This window comes from Rhinopithecus roxellana, chromosome 5 (assembly GCF_007565055.1).
Source record: "Rhinopithecus roxellana isolate Shanxi Qingling chromosome 5, ASM756505v1, whole genome shotgun sequence".
NCBI classification, from domain to species: Eukaryota; Metazoa; Chordata; class Mammalia; order Primates; family Cercopithecidae; genus Rhinopithecus; species Rhinopithecus roxellana.
The window spans coordinates 77,611,433-77,626,072 of NC_044553.1; the positions used below are offsets into that span (position 1 = coordinate 77,611,433).

The 14,640-nt window shown below is 48.7% G+C and overlaps 3 protein-coding genes across 5 annotated transcripts in view; 2 read left to right on the forward strand and 1 right to left on the reverse strand.

Annotated features, from left to right (window-relative positions):
- The window catches only part of HEXA (hexosaminidase subunit alpha), a 56,407-nt gene extending 54,954 nt beyond the window's left edge, over positions 1-1,453 (forward strand). For both annotated transcript variants that reach the window (XM_030930209.1, XM_030930211.1), the window contains exon 15: positions 1,413-1,453. In XM_030930209.1, the coding sequence (XP_030786069.1) occupies positions 1,413-1,438 (26 nt within the window). In that variant the 3' untranslated portion in view covers positions 1,439-1,453. The remainder of the gene's footprint in view (positions 1-1,412) is intronic.
- The window catches only part of BBS4 (Bardet-Biedl syndrome 4), a 393,503-nt gene that overhangs the window by 336,045 nt on the left and 42,818 nt on the right, over positions 1-14,640 (reverse strand). The gene's annotated exons all lie outside the window — the stretch shown is intronic.
- LOC104663552 (CUGBP Elav-like family member 6) overlaps positions 2,162-14,640 on the forward strand; it is a 34,557-nt gene continuing 22,078 nt past the window's right edge. Inside the window, 2 exon segments of the mRNA XM_010364806.2 lie at positions 2,162-2,489; positions 6,196-6,278. Coding sequence (XP_010363108.2) covers positions 2,228-2,489; positions 6,196-6,278 — 345 coding nt within the window. The 5' untranslated portion in view covers positions 2,162-2,227.

The window sequence follows — 14,640 nt, forward strand, 5'->3', positions numbered from 1 at the left end:
AGCCACCACATCCTGCCAGAAAAATAATTTTTGAAAATCTTAATTTGCTGCAGCATTTTTTTTTTTTTTTTTTTTTTTTTTTTTGAGATGGAGTCTCACTCTGTCACCCAGGCTGGAGTGCAGTGACACGATCCCGGCTCATTGCAACCTCCACCTCCTGGGTTCAAACGATTCTCCTGCCTCAGCCTCCAGAGTAGCAGGATCCGGCCACCATGCCTGGCTAATTTTTGTATTTTTGGTAGAGACAGGATATTGTCATGTTGGCCAGACTGGTCTCAAACTCCTGACCTCAAGTGATCTGCCGCCTTGGCCTCCCAAAGTGCTGGGATTACAGGTGTCATTCACCACGCTCAGCCAGAAAAACAAATGCTTTAAAAATCATGATTCGCTTCTGGATTGAGTATTGTTTTAAGAACTTTTTGATGATTCCACTTGCTACTGCTGGTCTCACGCAGTTTCTTAGAATAGTCGATGGACACAAGTTACGTTAAAATCTCTATTAAGCCAGGTGAAGTGGCACACTCTTGTAATCCCAGCACTCTGGGGCACCAAGGTGAGTGGATCACTTGAGCTCAGGAGTTCTAGACAAGCCTGGGCAGAATGGTGAAACTCCCGTCTCTAGAAAAAAAAAAAAAAAAAAAAAATTAGCCAGGCATGGTAGCGTGCCCCTGTCATCCCAGCTATTCAGGAGGCTTAGGTGGGAGGATCACTTGAACCCAGGAGGTTGAGGTTGCAGTGATCTTAGATCGCACCACTGCACTCCAGCCTGGGTGACAGAATGAGAGCCTATCAAAAAAAAAAAAAAAAAAAGGAAATCTCTATTAAAATAATTAGCAATTTTACTGAAAGAGGCATGAAAAATACATTATGGAATAAATATATAATTTATGAAGTATGCATCTTTGTCCAAACATTGTTTTACTACTTTGTGCAAACATCACTGATCCATGAAGAGAATACCTAGACATATGCAAGAGTAATAAAATTCCATCAGCTCTGATATTTTGCCAACTTTCAGTCATATAAAAAGCGTAGCTGTATGTGCGTCTTTCATTTCGTAATTCTGAACCTGTATTTGTGAAAATAAGAGGGGAACATATTTAACAAATTGTAATTTGATTTGTATCTTTTAAATATTTAGACACACAGTATGTCGATTTCCATTTCTTCTTTTGCGCTGGGCCCAACAAATGTTGGGGTGGGCCTGGCCCTAACCTGCTTGACCCTCAGAACCTCAGCTTCCTTTTCCGGAAAAAGAACACTCCTGAACTCACCGAACTGGGATGAACCTGGCACCTGGTGCATAACGGGTTATGAGTAAATACGGCTAAGTTCCCTCACTCTCCTAAGGAGGAATCCGTGTTCAAGGAGTGTTTAAGGGTTTTTTATTTTATTCTTTCTTTCTTTTTAAGGCTGCAAGGGAGACGAACGTGTTTGAGGCTCGGGGTAAGAAAGTGGTTAAAGACACCAAAGACAGAGATGTGTGATGGGGCGGGTTGGGATTGGCTCCGAGGGACTGGCTTGATAGTGGGAATGGAGAAGAGGAATCCCCATCCACCCCCGTAGGAAACGCGGAGCGTTTGGAGGTGTGTGTGCTTGCGTGTGCCTCTGTGTGCCAGTGTGTGCAGTGGGGATTAGCTCCAACTCCGGCAGACACCATCACGCATGACGAAGCTGCTTCCCCTCACGCGGCCCAAGGCGCACACACACGATCCACGGCCACGCCCGCACACACTCGACACACACAGGGCATTCGAGGGTCCGGTTGCCATGGCAAGCAGGAGCGCGTGAGCCCAGCGCCCCTCCCGCCCCCGGCGAGCCCAGTCAACTCCCACTCTGATTGGCCGTGCTTCCTTATTATGCAAATCATTTGCGTAGACTCGGCGGCCAGCTGTCTGACGTCACCAAGCACGGGGGCTGGGGCTCGGGGCTCGGCTCCGGGAGAGCTCGGGCGGGAGCCCAGAGAGAGCCGCACGGGGACCTCAAGCCAGACCCCAGCGTCCCGCCGCCACCTCGGCCCGGGCCCGCCCCGCCCCGGCCCCGCCCCTTTCCAGCCCGCCCCACCCCCTCTACGCCCCTCCACCCGGACCCCGCCCCCTGAGCAGCCCCCCCGCCCTCTCCGCCCGGGCCCCGCCCCCTCCCCCTGGCCCTCGCCACCGGTCCAGGGAGGGGACGGCGGGACAGGCGGGACCGGTGGGACCAGCGGGAGGGCGGACAGGGCGGGGACATGGCCGCGGCGCCGGGAGGGTCAGCGCAGCCCGCTGGCCCCGGCCCGCGCCTGGGTTTCAGCACCGCGGACAGCGGCGTCGGCATGAGCGGGCTACATCCCGGCCCCGCCGTGCCCATGAAGGACCACGACGCCATCAAGCTCTTCGTGGGGCAGATCCCGCGGGGCTTGGACGAGCAGGACCTCAAGCCGCTGTTCGAGGAGTTCGGCCGCATCTACGAGCTGACGGTGCTGAAGGACCGGCTCACCGGCCTCCACAAAGGTGCGCGGGGTCAGCCCAGCCCAGCCCAACCCCAGTCCGATTAGAGTGTGGCCCGACCCCAGCCCTGCCCCAGCCCTAGCCCTGCCGAGAGCCAGTCCAACACCAGTCCAATATCAGCCCCACCTCAGCCCAGCCCCCTTCCCAAATCACAGAATTTTCTCTCTGACATCCTCCCTCTGATTATCACTGTGGTCCCCTAACATGTTCTCCACTCTAACCTCCAAATTCCTGGCCTCCACCTCTCACATCCCAGCAGTCCCTGCCTTTCAGTTGGACCTCTCCGCCACCTCTCCCATCAGACCTAAAATTCCGGAATTTGAAAACTTACTCCACCTTCTAGATCTCGAATACCCTCAATTTCCCAAACCCTGAACCCAAACATTCCTGAATCCTCCAACTGGTGGCGCCTCACTCAGGCCTAACAACTCACATGCATATCTTGGACTTGCACCCCTCCTTCTGGCCTCCTAGTCCGGCCATCCCCCTCAAGAGCCTTCTTTTGACTCTCAGACTGCCAACCTAAAACACTGGAGACTCAAACCCTCCCCTTCTTCAGAACCCAGACCTGTCTAACACAAAATCCAATTCAGTTCCCAGGAGGCTCTCAGTTCCAAATACCCCCTCATGTTCAACCACAGCCCCAATCTCTCCTGCCCTTTACCAGAATCCCAATGCTGTCCACCTCTTCTGATTCCAGTTCAGAACCCTGACCTCAGCTGGGAACTCCTGCCACCCTGTGTCCCTTTCCTCTTGGATTTCCCTCAGCTGAATCCACACTTCTTTCCTTCTGTAATCCCCCTACTCCTGTGCCTCTTCTTTGCTCCTCCCCAATCCTCTTTATGGCCTCCTTCTTTCCCTCCCTCACAGGCTGGTCACAATCCAGACCCATTCTCAGGGTGAGTCAGGCTGAAGAGACAGAAGGAGATCTTCTCCCTGCCCTTTCTAGAGAGACACAGGAACCACAGTCCTGTTCGGCCACACCCCTTTCTTCCTGTAGAGAGAGGGAGGAGGCTTGTTTACATGCAGAAAAGTCTGTCTAAGCAGGGCTGGAGTAAGAGAGCCAGAGTCACATGTCATACATGGGCAGGAGAAGGGGAGATGATTTGAGAAGAAACCCTCTTATATCCTCCCCCACCATCACCACCACGCTGTGGTTTCACATTTTTGCTGGGAAAGAGTCACCAACTATCCTCCATGATCTTCCTAAGAGAGGAGTGGTGGGCCTTGCGTAACAGCTTAAGGTACATTCCTAAGGACTGAGAGCTGGAATCAGACTGCCACCTCTTCAACTTGGAGGCCTTGTAGGGTTCCTCGGCACACTAATATAGGCACTTCGAGAAAATGCCAATAGAAGGGTTAGGACTGTCTGGCTAGGAGTACAGCTTCCACCCTTTGGGGTGGGGTTGTGTTAATGGGTGTGTGAAAGAACAATACCACACCCTCTAGATTCCTTCTAATGCACTCCCACTACCTGCCTGTCTGTCCATCCCTCTATAGCAACTCATTTTCTTATTTTTAGACATTGATTTCAGTATGTAAGTACAAAGCTAATCTTTGTAGACCATCTGTACAATAAGGGAAGTGTATAGAATACCCTTAAATCTCACTCTTCTCACTATCAAGAGTCTGAACTGTTCCCTCATCCTCTCTCTTTTCATTTAGCTCTAATTCTGTCTGTTACTTTCATTCATCTGTCTCTCAAACCATGCTTCTCTGTCTTTTCTTCCCTTCATTCTTCCACCCTCCATCCCGGCTAGTCCACATGGGGCTTCTTTAGGCAGCAACTGGGCCCCTGAGCCTTTCAGACAGGCAACCCTGCCCGATTTGGATGTCGGGTGATATGGGTTGGTGGCAAAAGACACAGCAGGAATGTTAAGTGGAATCAGGTGTTTGGTGATTTATTTCCAAACTAAATCAAAACTCTCCAAGGCAAGTGTTACCTTCCAAGATGATTGTGGAGGGTCTCCAAGTCAACATCTTCCTCATCCTCCCCCCAGCAACAGTGACTCATTTTCCTTTCGATGGCTGGATACCGAGGCAGGCAGCCACTTGTTACCCAAGTGCTTTGAAAACAACCCCAGCTTGGGAGTTAAGACATTCCAAATCCTGCCCTGCCACTGACCCACTCTCTGGGCTTCAGTTTCCCTGTTGATATGATAAGAGTTTTGCTCAGTTCTCTAAGTTCCCTTTAACTCAATGAATGGCCGACAATAAACCCATCTTAAGGGGGCAGCCCTGTAGAAGAGGCCAGAAAAAAATGGTCCCATTTGCCTTTCTAATATGCTGAGGTCTAAGTGGAAATCTGCCCCAAGTTCCTAATGGCTCACCATATCCACTTTCTCCTCCTTCAGTCGTTCTCCCTCCTACACTCAGAAGCCTCCTTTTGAAAACAGATCTTATCTCACAGATCTGCTTAAAACCCTTTAAAGTGGCTCTCCATTGCTCTTAGGAAAAAGTTCAAAATCCGACTGAGGCCCACAAGGCTACATATGACTTGATTCCTGCATACCTCACTAGCCACTCTGCCCCCATGCACCAGCCTCCAACCACACTAACTTTCTATCCATTTCCCCAACACACCAAATTCTTGATTCAGCCTTCATATATGCTTTTCCCTCTGTCTGAAATAATCACTGTCCCTTTCATCACCTGATTGTTAAGGACTCAGTGTTCTTGTTCTTGAGGACTCAATGCCTTCTTAGAGATATTACTCAGCCCTTTGGACTCGTTTAGGGGCCCCTCATGATTTGTCTAATCCCCATGAGGGCAGGGAATGTGTCTGTCTTGTTGCCACTCTATCCCCAAGCTCATCAAAAGGCCCCACCATAATAAGTAAGTGTTCAATAAATATTTTCTGAATGAATGAGTGCTCTGTGGCTGTTGGAAAGGAGGAGAGTGCTGCTTCAGTGCTTCCTAGCAGGCTACAGGTCCTGAGGCTGAACAAAGAGAGGGCTGAACTTGACACTTTGGCTCAACCTAGACCTCTTCGCTGCCCCATATCTGCTGGCCCTTTTAGAGGAGCCAGATTTGGGGCACAATAACTCTTTAAGAAGCCCTACCTCAAAGCCCTAGGAGGGTTGACAGATCAAGATCCTTGAACAGGATTAGGGGGTCCCTGGAAACTACCACCTATGGGAAGCCATTAAACCAATCCCATCTTCTAAGTCTCAAATCAATCCATTCCCCAGCTTCAAACTTAGGGGAGGGAGATATGGAAAAGAGCTGGGAGGTGCTGGGGTTGGCCCCCAACCCTTCTTTTACTCTTTTGCTCCTCCCATCTGAAACTGAGTTGAGAAGGAATTGAGGCTGATCCTGGGAGACTCCATGAGTCTGAATCCAAAAAGGAAGGGGAAGTCTGGGTTAAAGATGATGATAAAGCTGCTTAGGGAGGTTTAACCCCAACAGGACTTATGACTGGAGTGGGGAGGGGAGATGTGGGATTGTATGCACATGTGACTGGGTGTGGGTACATATGTTCTCTGGGCAGGATGCCAGAAGCAAATGAAAGACAGCCAGAGCCTGGGATACTGGTCCCCAGGCACAGGAAGCCCCTCTCTCCAGAAGTGGGAGGCAGAGAAGGCTTCTCAGAAAGCAGAGTCCTTGTTTAAAGGAGAGTGGCCTTAAGTTTGTCAACTTAGTGGAGTATTTCAAAGAAGAATAGTTGGGGGTTTCAGGAAACTCCCTGAGCCAGCCTCTTCCTCCTCAGGCTGTGCCTTCCTCACCTACTGCGCCCGGGACTCTGCTCTCAAGGCCCAGAGTGCACTGCACGAGCAGAAGACCCTGCCAGGGGTAAGTTCTCCAGGTTGGGGGGCGGGAATCACCTCAGGCTGGGGACAGTGCCCTGTGTGCATGCCAAAGCAGCATGTGGCGGCTGGGTTGGGACTAAGAACTAGAAGCAGAATCATCTTTCTAGGAGACGGCTTCCTATACCCGAAGAGCAACAAATTCTTTGTTATATCCAATCTTCTCACTCAAAAAAGGGGCTCAAGATCCTTGGGCCAAGCGCTCCACCCATATTTAGGAGAGACATCAGTGTTGTGGGCTAAGCTAGAATTTATTCAACTTGGCTCAGATTATGGCTTTGGGTGTCACTTGTCACTGGTGTGAGCAGGTATTCAGATACATGGGGTAGAGGTTCTGCTGGGCTGGAATCCCTTTTTCTCTAGGGTCTTTGCTGGCACTTCTCTCTAGTCCTTTTCCTGTAATGGTTTTTTCTGGTGTCTTGACTCACTAAGATTGTCTTCCCTCCACACTGCAAACACTCGGCTAAAGTTAGGGGAGACATGATTCTACTAGGCTTATAGGCACCAATGGTACCTGGTCTGGTCTTGGCTAATGCATAATCACTCAACAAGAGGCAAGTTGGGACCTATCGACCATGTGGTAGAATGAAGGGGTGATCATTAGTAATTAGCATGGGTTTACCAAGAGCAAGTCATGCTGTACAGCCTTGTTTTCTCTTGTCCAAGAAACGGTGTGTCTAGAACAGAGCACTATTTAAATGCCATTAACAGGCCAAACTTGGGACTATGTCCAGTTCTGGGCCTCAGATTTAGGAGAGTCGTTTGCCTACAAGAACGAGATGAGGATAAAGTTGGCCGGGCACGGTGGCTCTCGCCTGTAATCTCAGCACTTTGGGAGGCCAAGGCGGGTGGGTCACAAGATCAGGAGATTGAGACCATCCTGGCTAACACAGTGAAACCCCGTCTCTACTAAAAACATACAAAAAAATTAGCCGGGCGTGGTGGTGGGCACCTGTAGTCCCAGCTACTTGGGAGGCTGAGGCAGGAGAATGGCGTGAACCTGGGAGGTGGAGCTTGCAGTGAGCCTAGATCGTGCCACTGCACTCCAGCCTGGGCGACAGAGCGAGACTCCATTTCAAAAAACAAACAAACAAACAAAAAAAAAACAACAAAAAAAAAGGAGAGATGAGGATGAAGTAAAGGCACAAGATATATTTGGAATAATAGTTTGGAGGAGTTGGGATGATTTAACTGGAGGAGATAGGGCTTAGAAGGACTTTAATAAGGAGGCATCATAAGATAATAATTAAAAACACTGGTTTTTGAGGCTGAGTGTGGTGGCTCACGCCTGTAATCCTAGCACTTTGGGAGGCCAAGGCGGGCAGATCACCTGAGATCAGGAGTTCGAGACCAGCCTGGCCTCCATGGCGAAACCCCGTCTCTACCAAAAATACAAAAACTAGCTGGACATGGCAGATGCCTGTAGTTCCAGCTACTTGGGAGGCTGAGGCAGGAGAATCACTTGAACGTGGGAGGCGGAGGTTGCAGTGAGCCAAGATCATGCCACTGCACTCCAGCTTGGGCAACAGAGTGAGACTCAGTCTCAAAAACAAATACACATACACACACACACACACACAAACAAAAAACCCACTGGATTTGAATTCCAGCTCTGCCATTTGTCAGTTCTGTGTCTCTGGGCACGTTACTTGGACTCCTGAGCTTCAGTTTCTTTAGATATGAGGAATGGGTTATACTAACACCTAGCTCACTTGGCTGTAGTGAGGATTACTTGAGGCTTAGCAAGTGCCTGGCACAGAGTAAGATCTCAATAAGTACTACTGTTGGGGTTGGGGTAACTACCTTCAGATTCTAGAAGAGGGGTTTGGTTTTCTATGAGTGGCCCCAGAAGGCAAGATTTGGATCAGTTAATATAAGAAACAGACACTGATTTCAGCTCAGTATAAAGAAGTTACTTCTCTGAATTGGAGCTGCCAAGCAATGGAGCAAGCTTCACCAAAAGCTAATCAAGCTGTTAATGGGGTGACAGCTCCTAGAACCAATCACAGTAACTGAAGCACCTTGACCCTCACTTTTGGGGACTAAGTGCCAAGTAACACCAACTTGTCACCATCACTGATCCTCTGTATGCAAGCTCCTGAGGCAGAGAGACCTGTGTGTGGATCCAGGTCCCACCACTCACTAGCTTTGTGACTTTGTGCAAGTCTTTACTGCTACGCCTAAGTTTTCTCATCTGTAAAGTTAAACTCATAGGGTTGTTGTCGTGGTTAAATGAACTAAGTCATTAGGTGAACTAAAGTACTCAATGCTGTTCTTGGCAGAAAATAAGCACTTAATACGAGTTAGCTGGTGGTAGTAGTGATAGTAACAGTAATAGTAACAGCAGCATTAGTAGGAGTAGGAGTAGAACTCATCATTCATCTAACCATGGGAGCAAATGACTTCTGCTGCTAGAACGGAGAGTCAATGAGACAAGCTGTAACATTCCATGTGGGAAACAGCATGGTAAAGGTGCAGACACAGATGGAACAGGTGGGTGTGAAATGCAGCTGGCACTGTAGGGAAGGCCCACATGAGCATGGAGGGAAGCTGGAGGGAAGATCTACAGAAGGCAGCAGTTGAAGATGAAACTTTAAATGTCAGGCTTTACCCTGACAGGAAATGGGAGGGCCCCCCCCCCAAAAAAAATTAAGATAAACTTTGGGAGGAAAAACATCTCTCTTCCACAAGACACAGGGCTCTGCTAGATAAGGGGTACCTGGAGAGCTCCATGAGGTCAAGGGTACCTGAGATAAGGGCTGTGATGCCCTTAGAGTACTGCGAGAATTTCTGGAGGAGAAAAGCAAATAATATTAATGAGCATTTATTGATACTTAGTCTTCCTACCACTTTACACGGTATAAGTCATTTAATCCTCCATAAAGAAGATTGTTTGTTTGTATTTGAGACAGAGTCTCGTGATGTTGCCCAGGCTGGAGTGCAGTGCCGTGACCTTGACCCACTGCAACCTCCACCTCCTGGGTTTAAGCAATTCTTCTGCCTCAGCCTCCTGAGTAGCTGGGATTACAGGTGTACACCACCGTGCCCAACTAATTTTTGTAATTTTAGTAGAGATGAGGTTTCGCCATGTTGGCCAGGCTAGTCTTGAACTTCTGGCCTCAAGTGATCCACCCACCTTGGCTTCCCAAAGTGCTGGGATTACAGGCATGAGCCACTGTGCCAGGCCTAAATAAGGTATTGTTATTGGCATTCCCATTTTATAGGTGAGAAAACTAAGTCATAAGAATCAAGTGACTTGCCCAATGTCATATAGTTAATAATGGGAGTATCTGGACTTTGGGCCCAGTTAATCTGGCCCTAGAACTCATTCACTTAACCACTGTACTGTGACCTGAGATAACTAGGTAGCAGACAGGGGTCTTAGGTTCTGGAGAGAATGGTGACTGGGGACATCTTCCCCCTCTCACTGTTCCATCTGCAGGTCTCCAACATGGCCCAGCTTCCTCTGATACTGTTAGCATTGGCTTTATTCGCCCTCTCCAGCTTAACAAAGTGAAAATTAATATTTAATTATTCTCCTAAATGAAAATCAATGACTGTGTTGGCCAGCCCCAGCAATGCCTGTGCCATCAGTCTTTCCTCTGGGCCTGCCAGGGACAGCAGCAACTTTAGTCACCTGGCCTTAGGCCCACTAGCATGGAGAGAGGAGTGCCCAGCTCTCTGCTACCACTGGGTCCTGAGCACAGCTGCCACCTGCTGGAGAAGCAGGGACAAGACTTTAATCTGAATTCCTGCTGGCATCAGGCAGGACTGTCGCCATGGGACCAGAAAAGGCTGGGTCAGCCCCCAAAGAGAAAAGTCTGAAACCCCAGGGGAAATTTCACAGTTTGTTTGTTTTTTGTTTTTTGGGATTTTTTGAGACACAGTCTCATTCTGTTGCCCAGGCTGCAGTGCAGTGGTGCCGTCTCAGCTCACTGCAACCTCCTCCTCCAGGGTTCAAGTGATTCTCCTGCCTCAGCCTCCCAAGTAGCTGGGATTACCGGCACCCGCCACCACGCCTGGCTAATTTTTTTTTGTATTTTTAGTACAGACGGGGTTTCACCATGTTGGTCAGGCTGGTTTTGAACTCCTGACCTCAAGTGATCTGCCGCCTCAGCCTCTCAAAGTGCTAGGATTACAGGTGTAAGCCACCACTCCCGGCCAAGAATGTCATGGATTCTGATGGACTGACACCTTCTCTTGCTTGGCTCCTCTCCATTTGTCCCCTGACATGTTCTGTCCCTATGAAAGCTTGCCTCACTATTTGAGAACTCCTTCAAACCTCGGTTGATCTGTCCCACCTGGCTCCCACCTCCTGCAGCCTCTTCCTGATGAAGCCAGAATTCCTTCTTTTAGCCTCACTTTATGCTCCAGAATCCACCTGAAGAAGGTGAGGCCTAGCCTCAGCCCCACTTCTGGGATGCAGAAGCTGCCTCCCTCTTTGTTTATCTCCCTGTTCCTGACTTCCCTTCCTTTGGGAAGCCATCCCTTCAAACACTGTGAAGGAGGCAGATTTTACTGAGTGAGGGAGTGCATTTGGTTTTGCAGGTTGTACCCTGCACAAAACAGCTTGGGTGCAGAGGGCAGATGGGGGCAAAAATCCAGCCATGCTCTATTGACCAAGTCATGCTCATTATTTCAAGGCTTTGTCAGCCCAGAGGAAAGAGCACATTTTTTCTCACTCATCCCAGGGCTGGGGAGTGCCTTTTTATATTTACAGAAAGGCACTGCGTGTGCTAGCAACCACTTCATGAATGAGTCTGAGTCTTTGCCCTCAAGATGCTTCTTAAAAATGAGCCTCATTGCATCTCACTGGGGCATACATCTGGGCAAGTAAAAGAGAGACTTGAGAGACTTTTACTTGGGGAGGGAGTCCCAGGGTCAAACCATAAAGGAAAAGGCCGGGTGCGATGGTTCACACCTGTAATCCCAGCACTTTGGGAGGCCAAGGTGGGCGGATCACTTGAGGTCAGAAGTTTGAGACCAGCCTGGCCATCATGGTGAAACCCCATCTCAACTAAAAATACAAAAATACAAAATAAAAATAAGTAAATAAGTGAAAAAAGAATAAAAAGAAATGGGGAGGGAGTAGATGCTTTGCAGAGGAGATGTTATGTGAGCTGAATCATGATCATATTTTATCATATTTGAGGATCTAGAAACCTAAAAGACAAGAAATTCTGGGGACAGTGTGAACACTGGCAGGGAAGGTGTCTAGCAAAGATGGCTAAGGCTCCACATGAGTAGAGAGAATCGTGCATGTTGGGCAGCAGTGGAAGCAAGACTCACAAGTTTTGACAGCCAGTCTTAGAATCTTGGGCTTTAACAGGAACTTGCAATGGGGGAACAGAGGTGGATTTTAAGCAGAGAAGAGTAAGAGACTAGTTTCAAAAGATTACTCTGGGCCAGGCATAGTGGTTCATGCCTGTAATCTCAGCACTTTGGGAGGCTGAGGCTGGAGGATCGCTGAGCCCAGAAGTTTGAGACCAGCCTGGACAACATAGTGAGACCCTGTCTCTACAAAAATTTTTCAAAAATTAGCCAGGTGTGGTGGTGTGCACCTGTAATCCCAGTTACTTGGGAGGCTGAGGTGGGAGGGTTGCTTGAGCCCTGGAGGTTGAGGCTGTAGTGAGCTAACTGCACTACAGCCAGAACAAGATCCTGTGTCAAAAAAAAAAAAAAAAAAGAAAGAAAGAAAGAAAAAGAAAAGATTACTCTGACTATGGTGTGAAGAAGGTTGGGTTGGAAAGGAAGCAACACTGGAGGCTGGATTACCCTTTAGTGCAATGTTGCTTGAGTGCAGATGAATGGTGATGCTGGCCTAGAGCTGGAGATAGGCCAGGAAAGGAGAGGAGAGGTTAGACTTCAGAGCTGTTCAGAATATCCACATAGATTCTAGAACCAATGGGACTTGACAGTGGGTTGAATTAGAGGAGGGGATGAGGTAAAACAAACTACTAAAAATGATGACGTTTGACTTTTTTCTGTCCCACTCTGCCCTGCACCTCCTGACACCTTTCCCAAACCTACCAGTGTTCCCTTCCTCAAGAAGGTTCTAATAACTGTCTTCCCATGGAATGGGGAGTGCTGAGGGTGTGAGTGCTGAGTGAAAAGAATAGTTGGCATCAGGGCAGAAGAGTCTGAAAAGGGCGATGCTGAGCCCAAATGGAGGAATTTTAGACAAGTCAGGGCAGAGAGTTAGGTAGGGTCTTGCTCTCCTTTCTGCTCACTGGGGCAGAAGGTCCAGGGCCCTGTGCGTGTCTCTGCTGCCTCTAACCTTCCCCACTCCATTGCCTGGAATAGGTTGTTCTCTCTGACATTCTATCCCTTGAATTCCCCTCCAGGTCTGGGCTCTGAAGCAGACATGGGCCTGGACTCCATCTGGGAAATTCTTAAGAGAACAGGTGCTCAGCCAGGGCAAGAGCTCACCTGAAGTCCCAGGACAAGTTTTTGGCCCAGGAGGCAATGTCCTCTTTTCCTCAAGGGGGACTCCTGATTACCTCATCCCACTGCCATGTCCCTCCTCTGTCCATGGCAGGAATAAGGTATATATAATCGGTTGCCCAGGAAGCTCATGGGGGCAGCTCTCTTTCTCCTCCAGCCACACGTAACATACCTAAATCCCAGGTGTCCTTCATCACCACTGCTCTGTGGGGACTGAAGGCTCAGAGCCCTGCTCTCCCCGATTCTGTTCTTATTCTCTCAGGTTCCTCCCCTGGGAAGGAGGAACCCAAGAGGTTCATCCTTGTACCCCCAAACTCCCACCTTCCCCAACTCCCAAGCTATGAACCTGAGAGTCAGCCAATATGCCCTCTTCTTCCCAGGTCCACATATCCAGTAGAACTATAGTCCAGTTAATTCTTCCTATGCATCTGTTAAATCTGTTCATTTATTTCTATCCAGGTCACACTCACCTCTCACCTGTGCCTCTGATCTTCTTTTCTCTAATCACTCATTTTCCAACCCTTTCTCCACATAGTGACAGCTTATGGGATCCTTCATAAGACAAAACTGACTAGATGATTTCCCTACTTAAAACTCTTTCCTGGCTGGTCATAGCGGCTCACACCTGTAATCCCAGCACTTTGAAAGGATGAGGTCCAAGGATCGCTTGAGCCCAGGAGTTCAACACCAGCCTGAGCAACATAGTGAGACCCAGTGTCTACAAAAAATTTTAAAATTAGCTGGGCATAGTGGCACATACCTGTATTCCCAGCTATTTGGGAGGCTGAAGTGGAATAATCACTTAGCCCAAGATTTGGAGTTTGTATTGAGCTATGATGGCACCACTGTACTCCAGCCTGGGCAGCAGAGTAAGACCACAGGTCAGGAGTTTGAGACCAGCCTGGCCAACATGGTGAAACCCTGTCTCTACTAAAAATACAAAAATTAGCTGGGCGTGGTGGCAGGTGTCTGTAATCCCAGCTACTCAGGAGGCTGAGGCAGGAGAATTGCTTGAACCTGGGAGGCGGAGATTGCAGTGAGCCGAGATGGCACCACTTCACTCCAGCCTGGGTGACAGAGTGAGACTCAGTCTCTAAAATAAATAAATAAATAAAAATGTTTTAAAATTTTTTAAAAATCCTTCCCTTCCCTGGATCCTCATTGCCTTTGAAATACAACAAAGTCAAAGTCAAAATTCCTTCATGCGGTTTTCACAGCCTTCCCTAATCTGGCCCTTGCCTACCTCTCAGTTTCATATCCTTAACAACAATAAAAACAACAACAACAACAACAACAACAAAAACCCAGCCAGGTGCGGTGGCTCACTCCTGTAACCCCAGCACTTTGGGAGGCTGAGGCAGGCAGATCACCTGAGGTCAGGAGTTCAAGTCCAACCTGACCAATATGGAGAAATGCTGTCTTTACTAAAAATACAAAATTAGCCGGGCGTGGTGGCGCATGCCTGTAATACCAGCTACTCAGGAGGCTGAGGCAGGAGACTTGCTTGAATTTGGAGGCAGAGGTTTCAGTGAGGCAAGATTATGCCATTGCATTCCAGCCTGGGCAACAAGAGCAAAACTCTGTCTCAAAAAAAAAAATAACTTTTTATATCTGTGGTATCTACTGAGATCTAGCAATTGTCATTGTCGTCACAACTCTGCAAAGTAAGATCATGATTCCCCCTTCACTAATGTGGATATTGAGGCTCAGAGACCTTAGAGAAGCAAGTGATAGAGCCAGGATTGAAATCCACATCTATCTGCTAGGAAGCAATTTGCTCTCCCCTGGCTACTCCCATGCCAGGTGCTCACCAGAAACTTTGCTCCTTCAGACTTGCAGCTCCCTGTCCATACCCTAGCCATTCAGCGTGCTCAGCCACCACTCCTACCTCTCCTATTATCTCT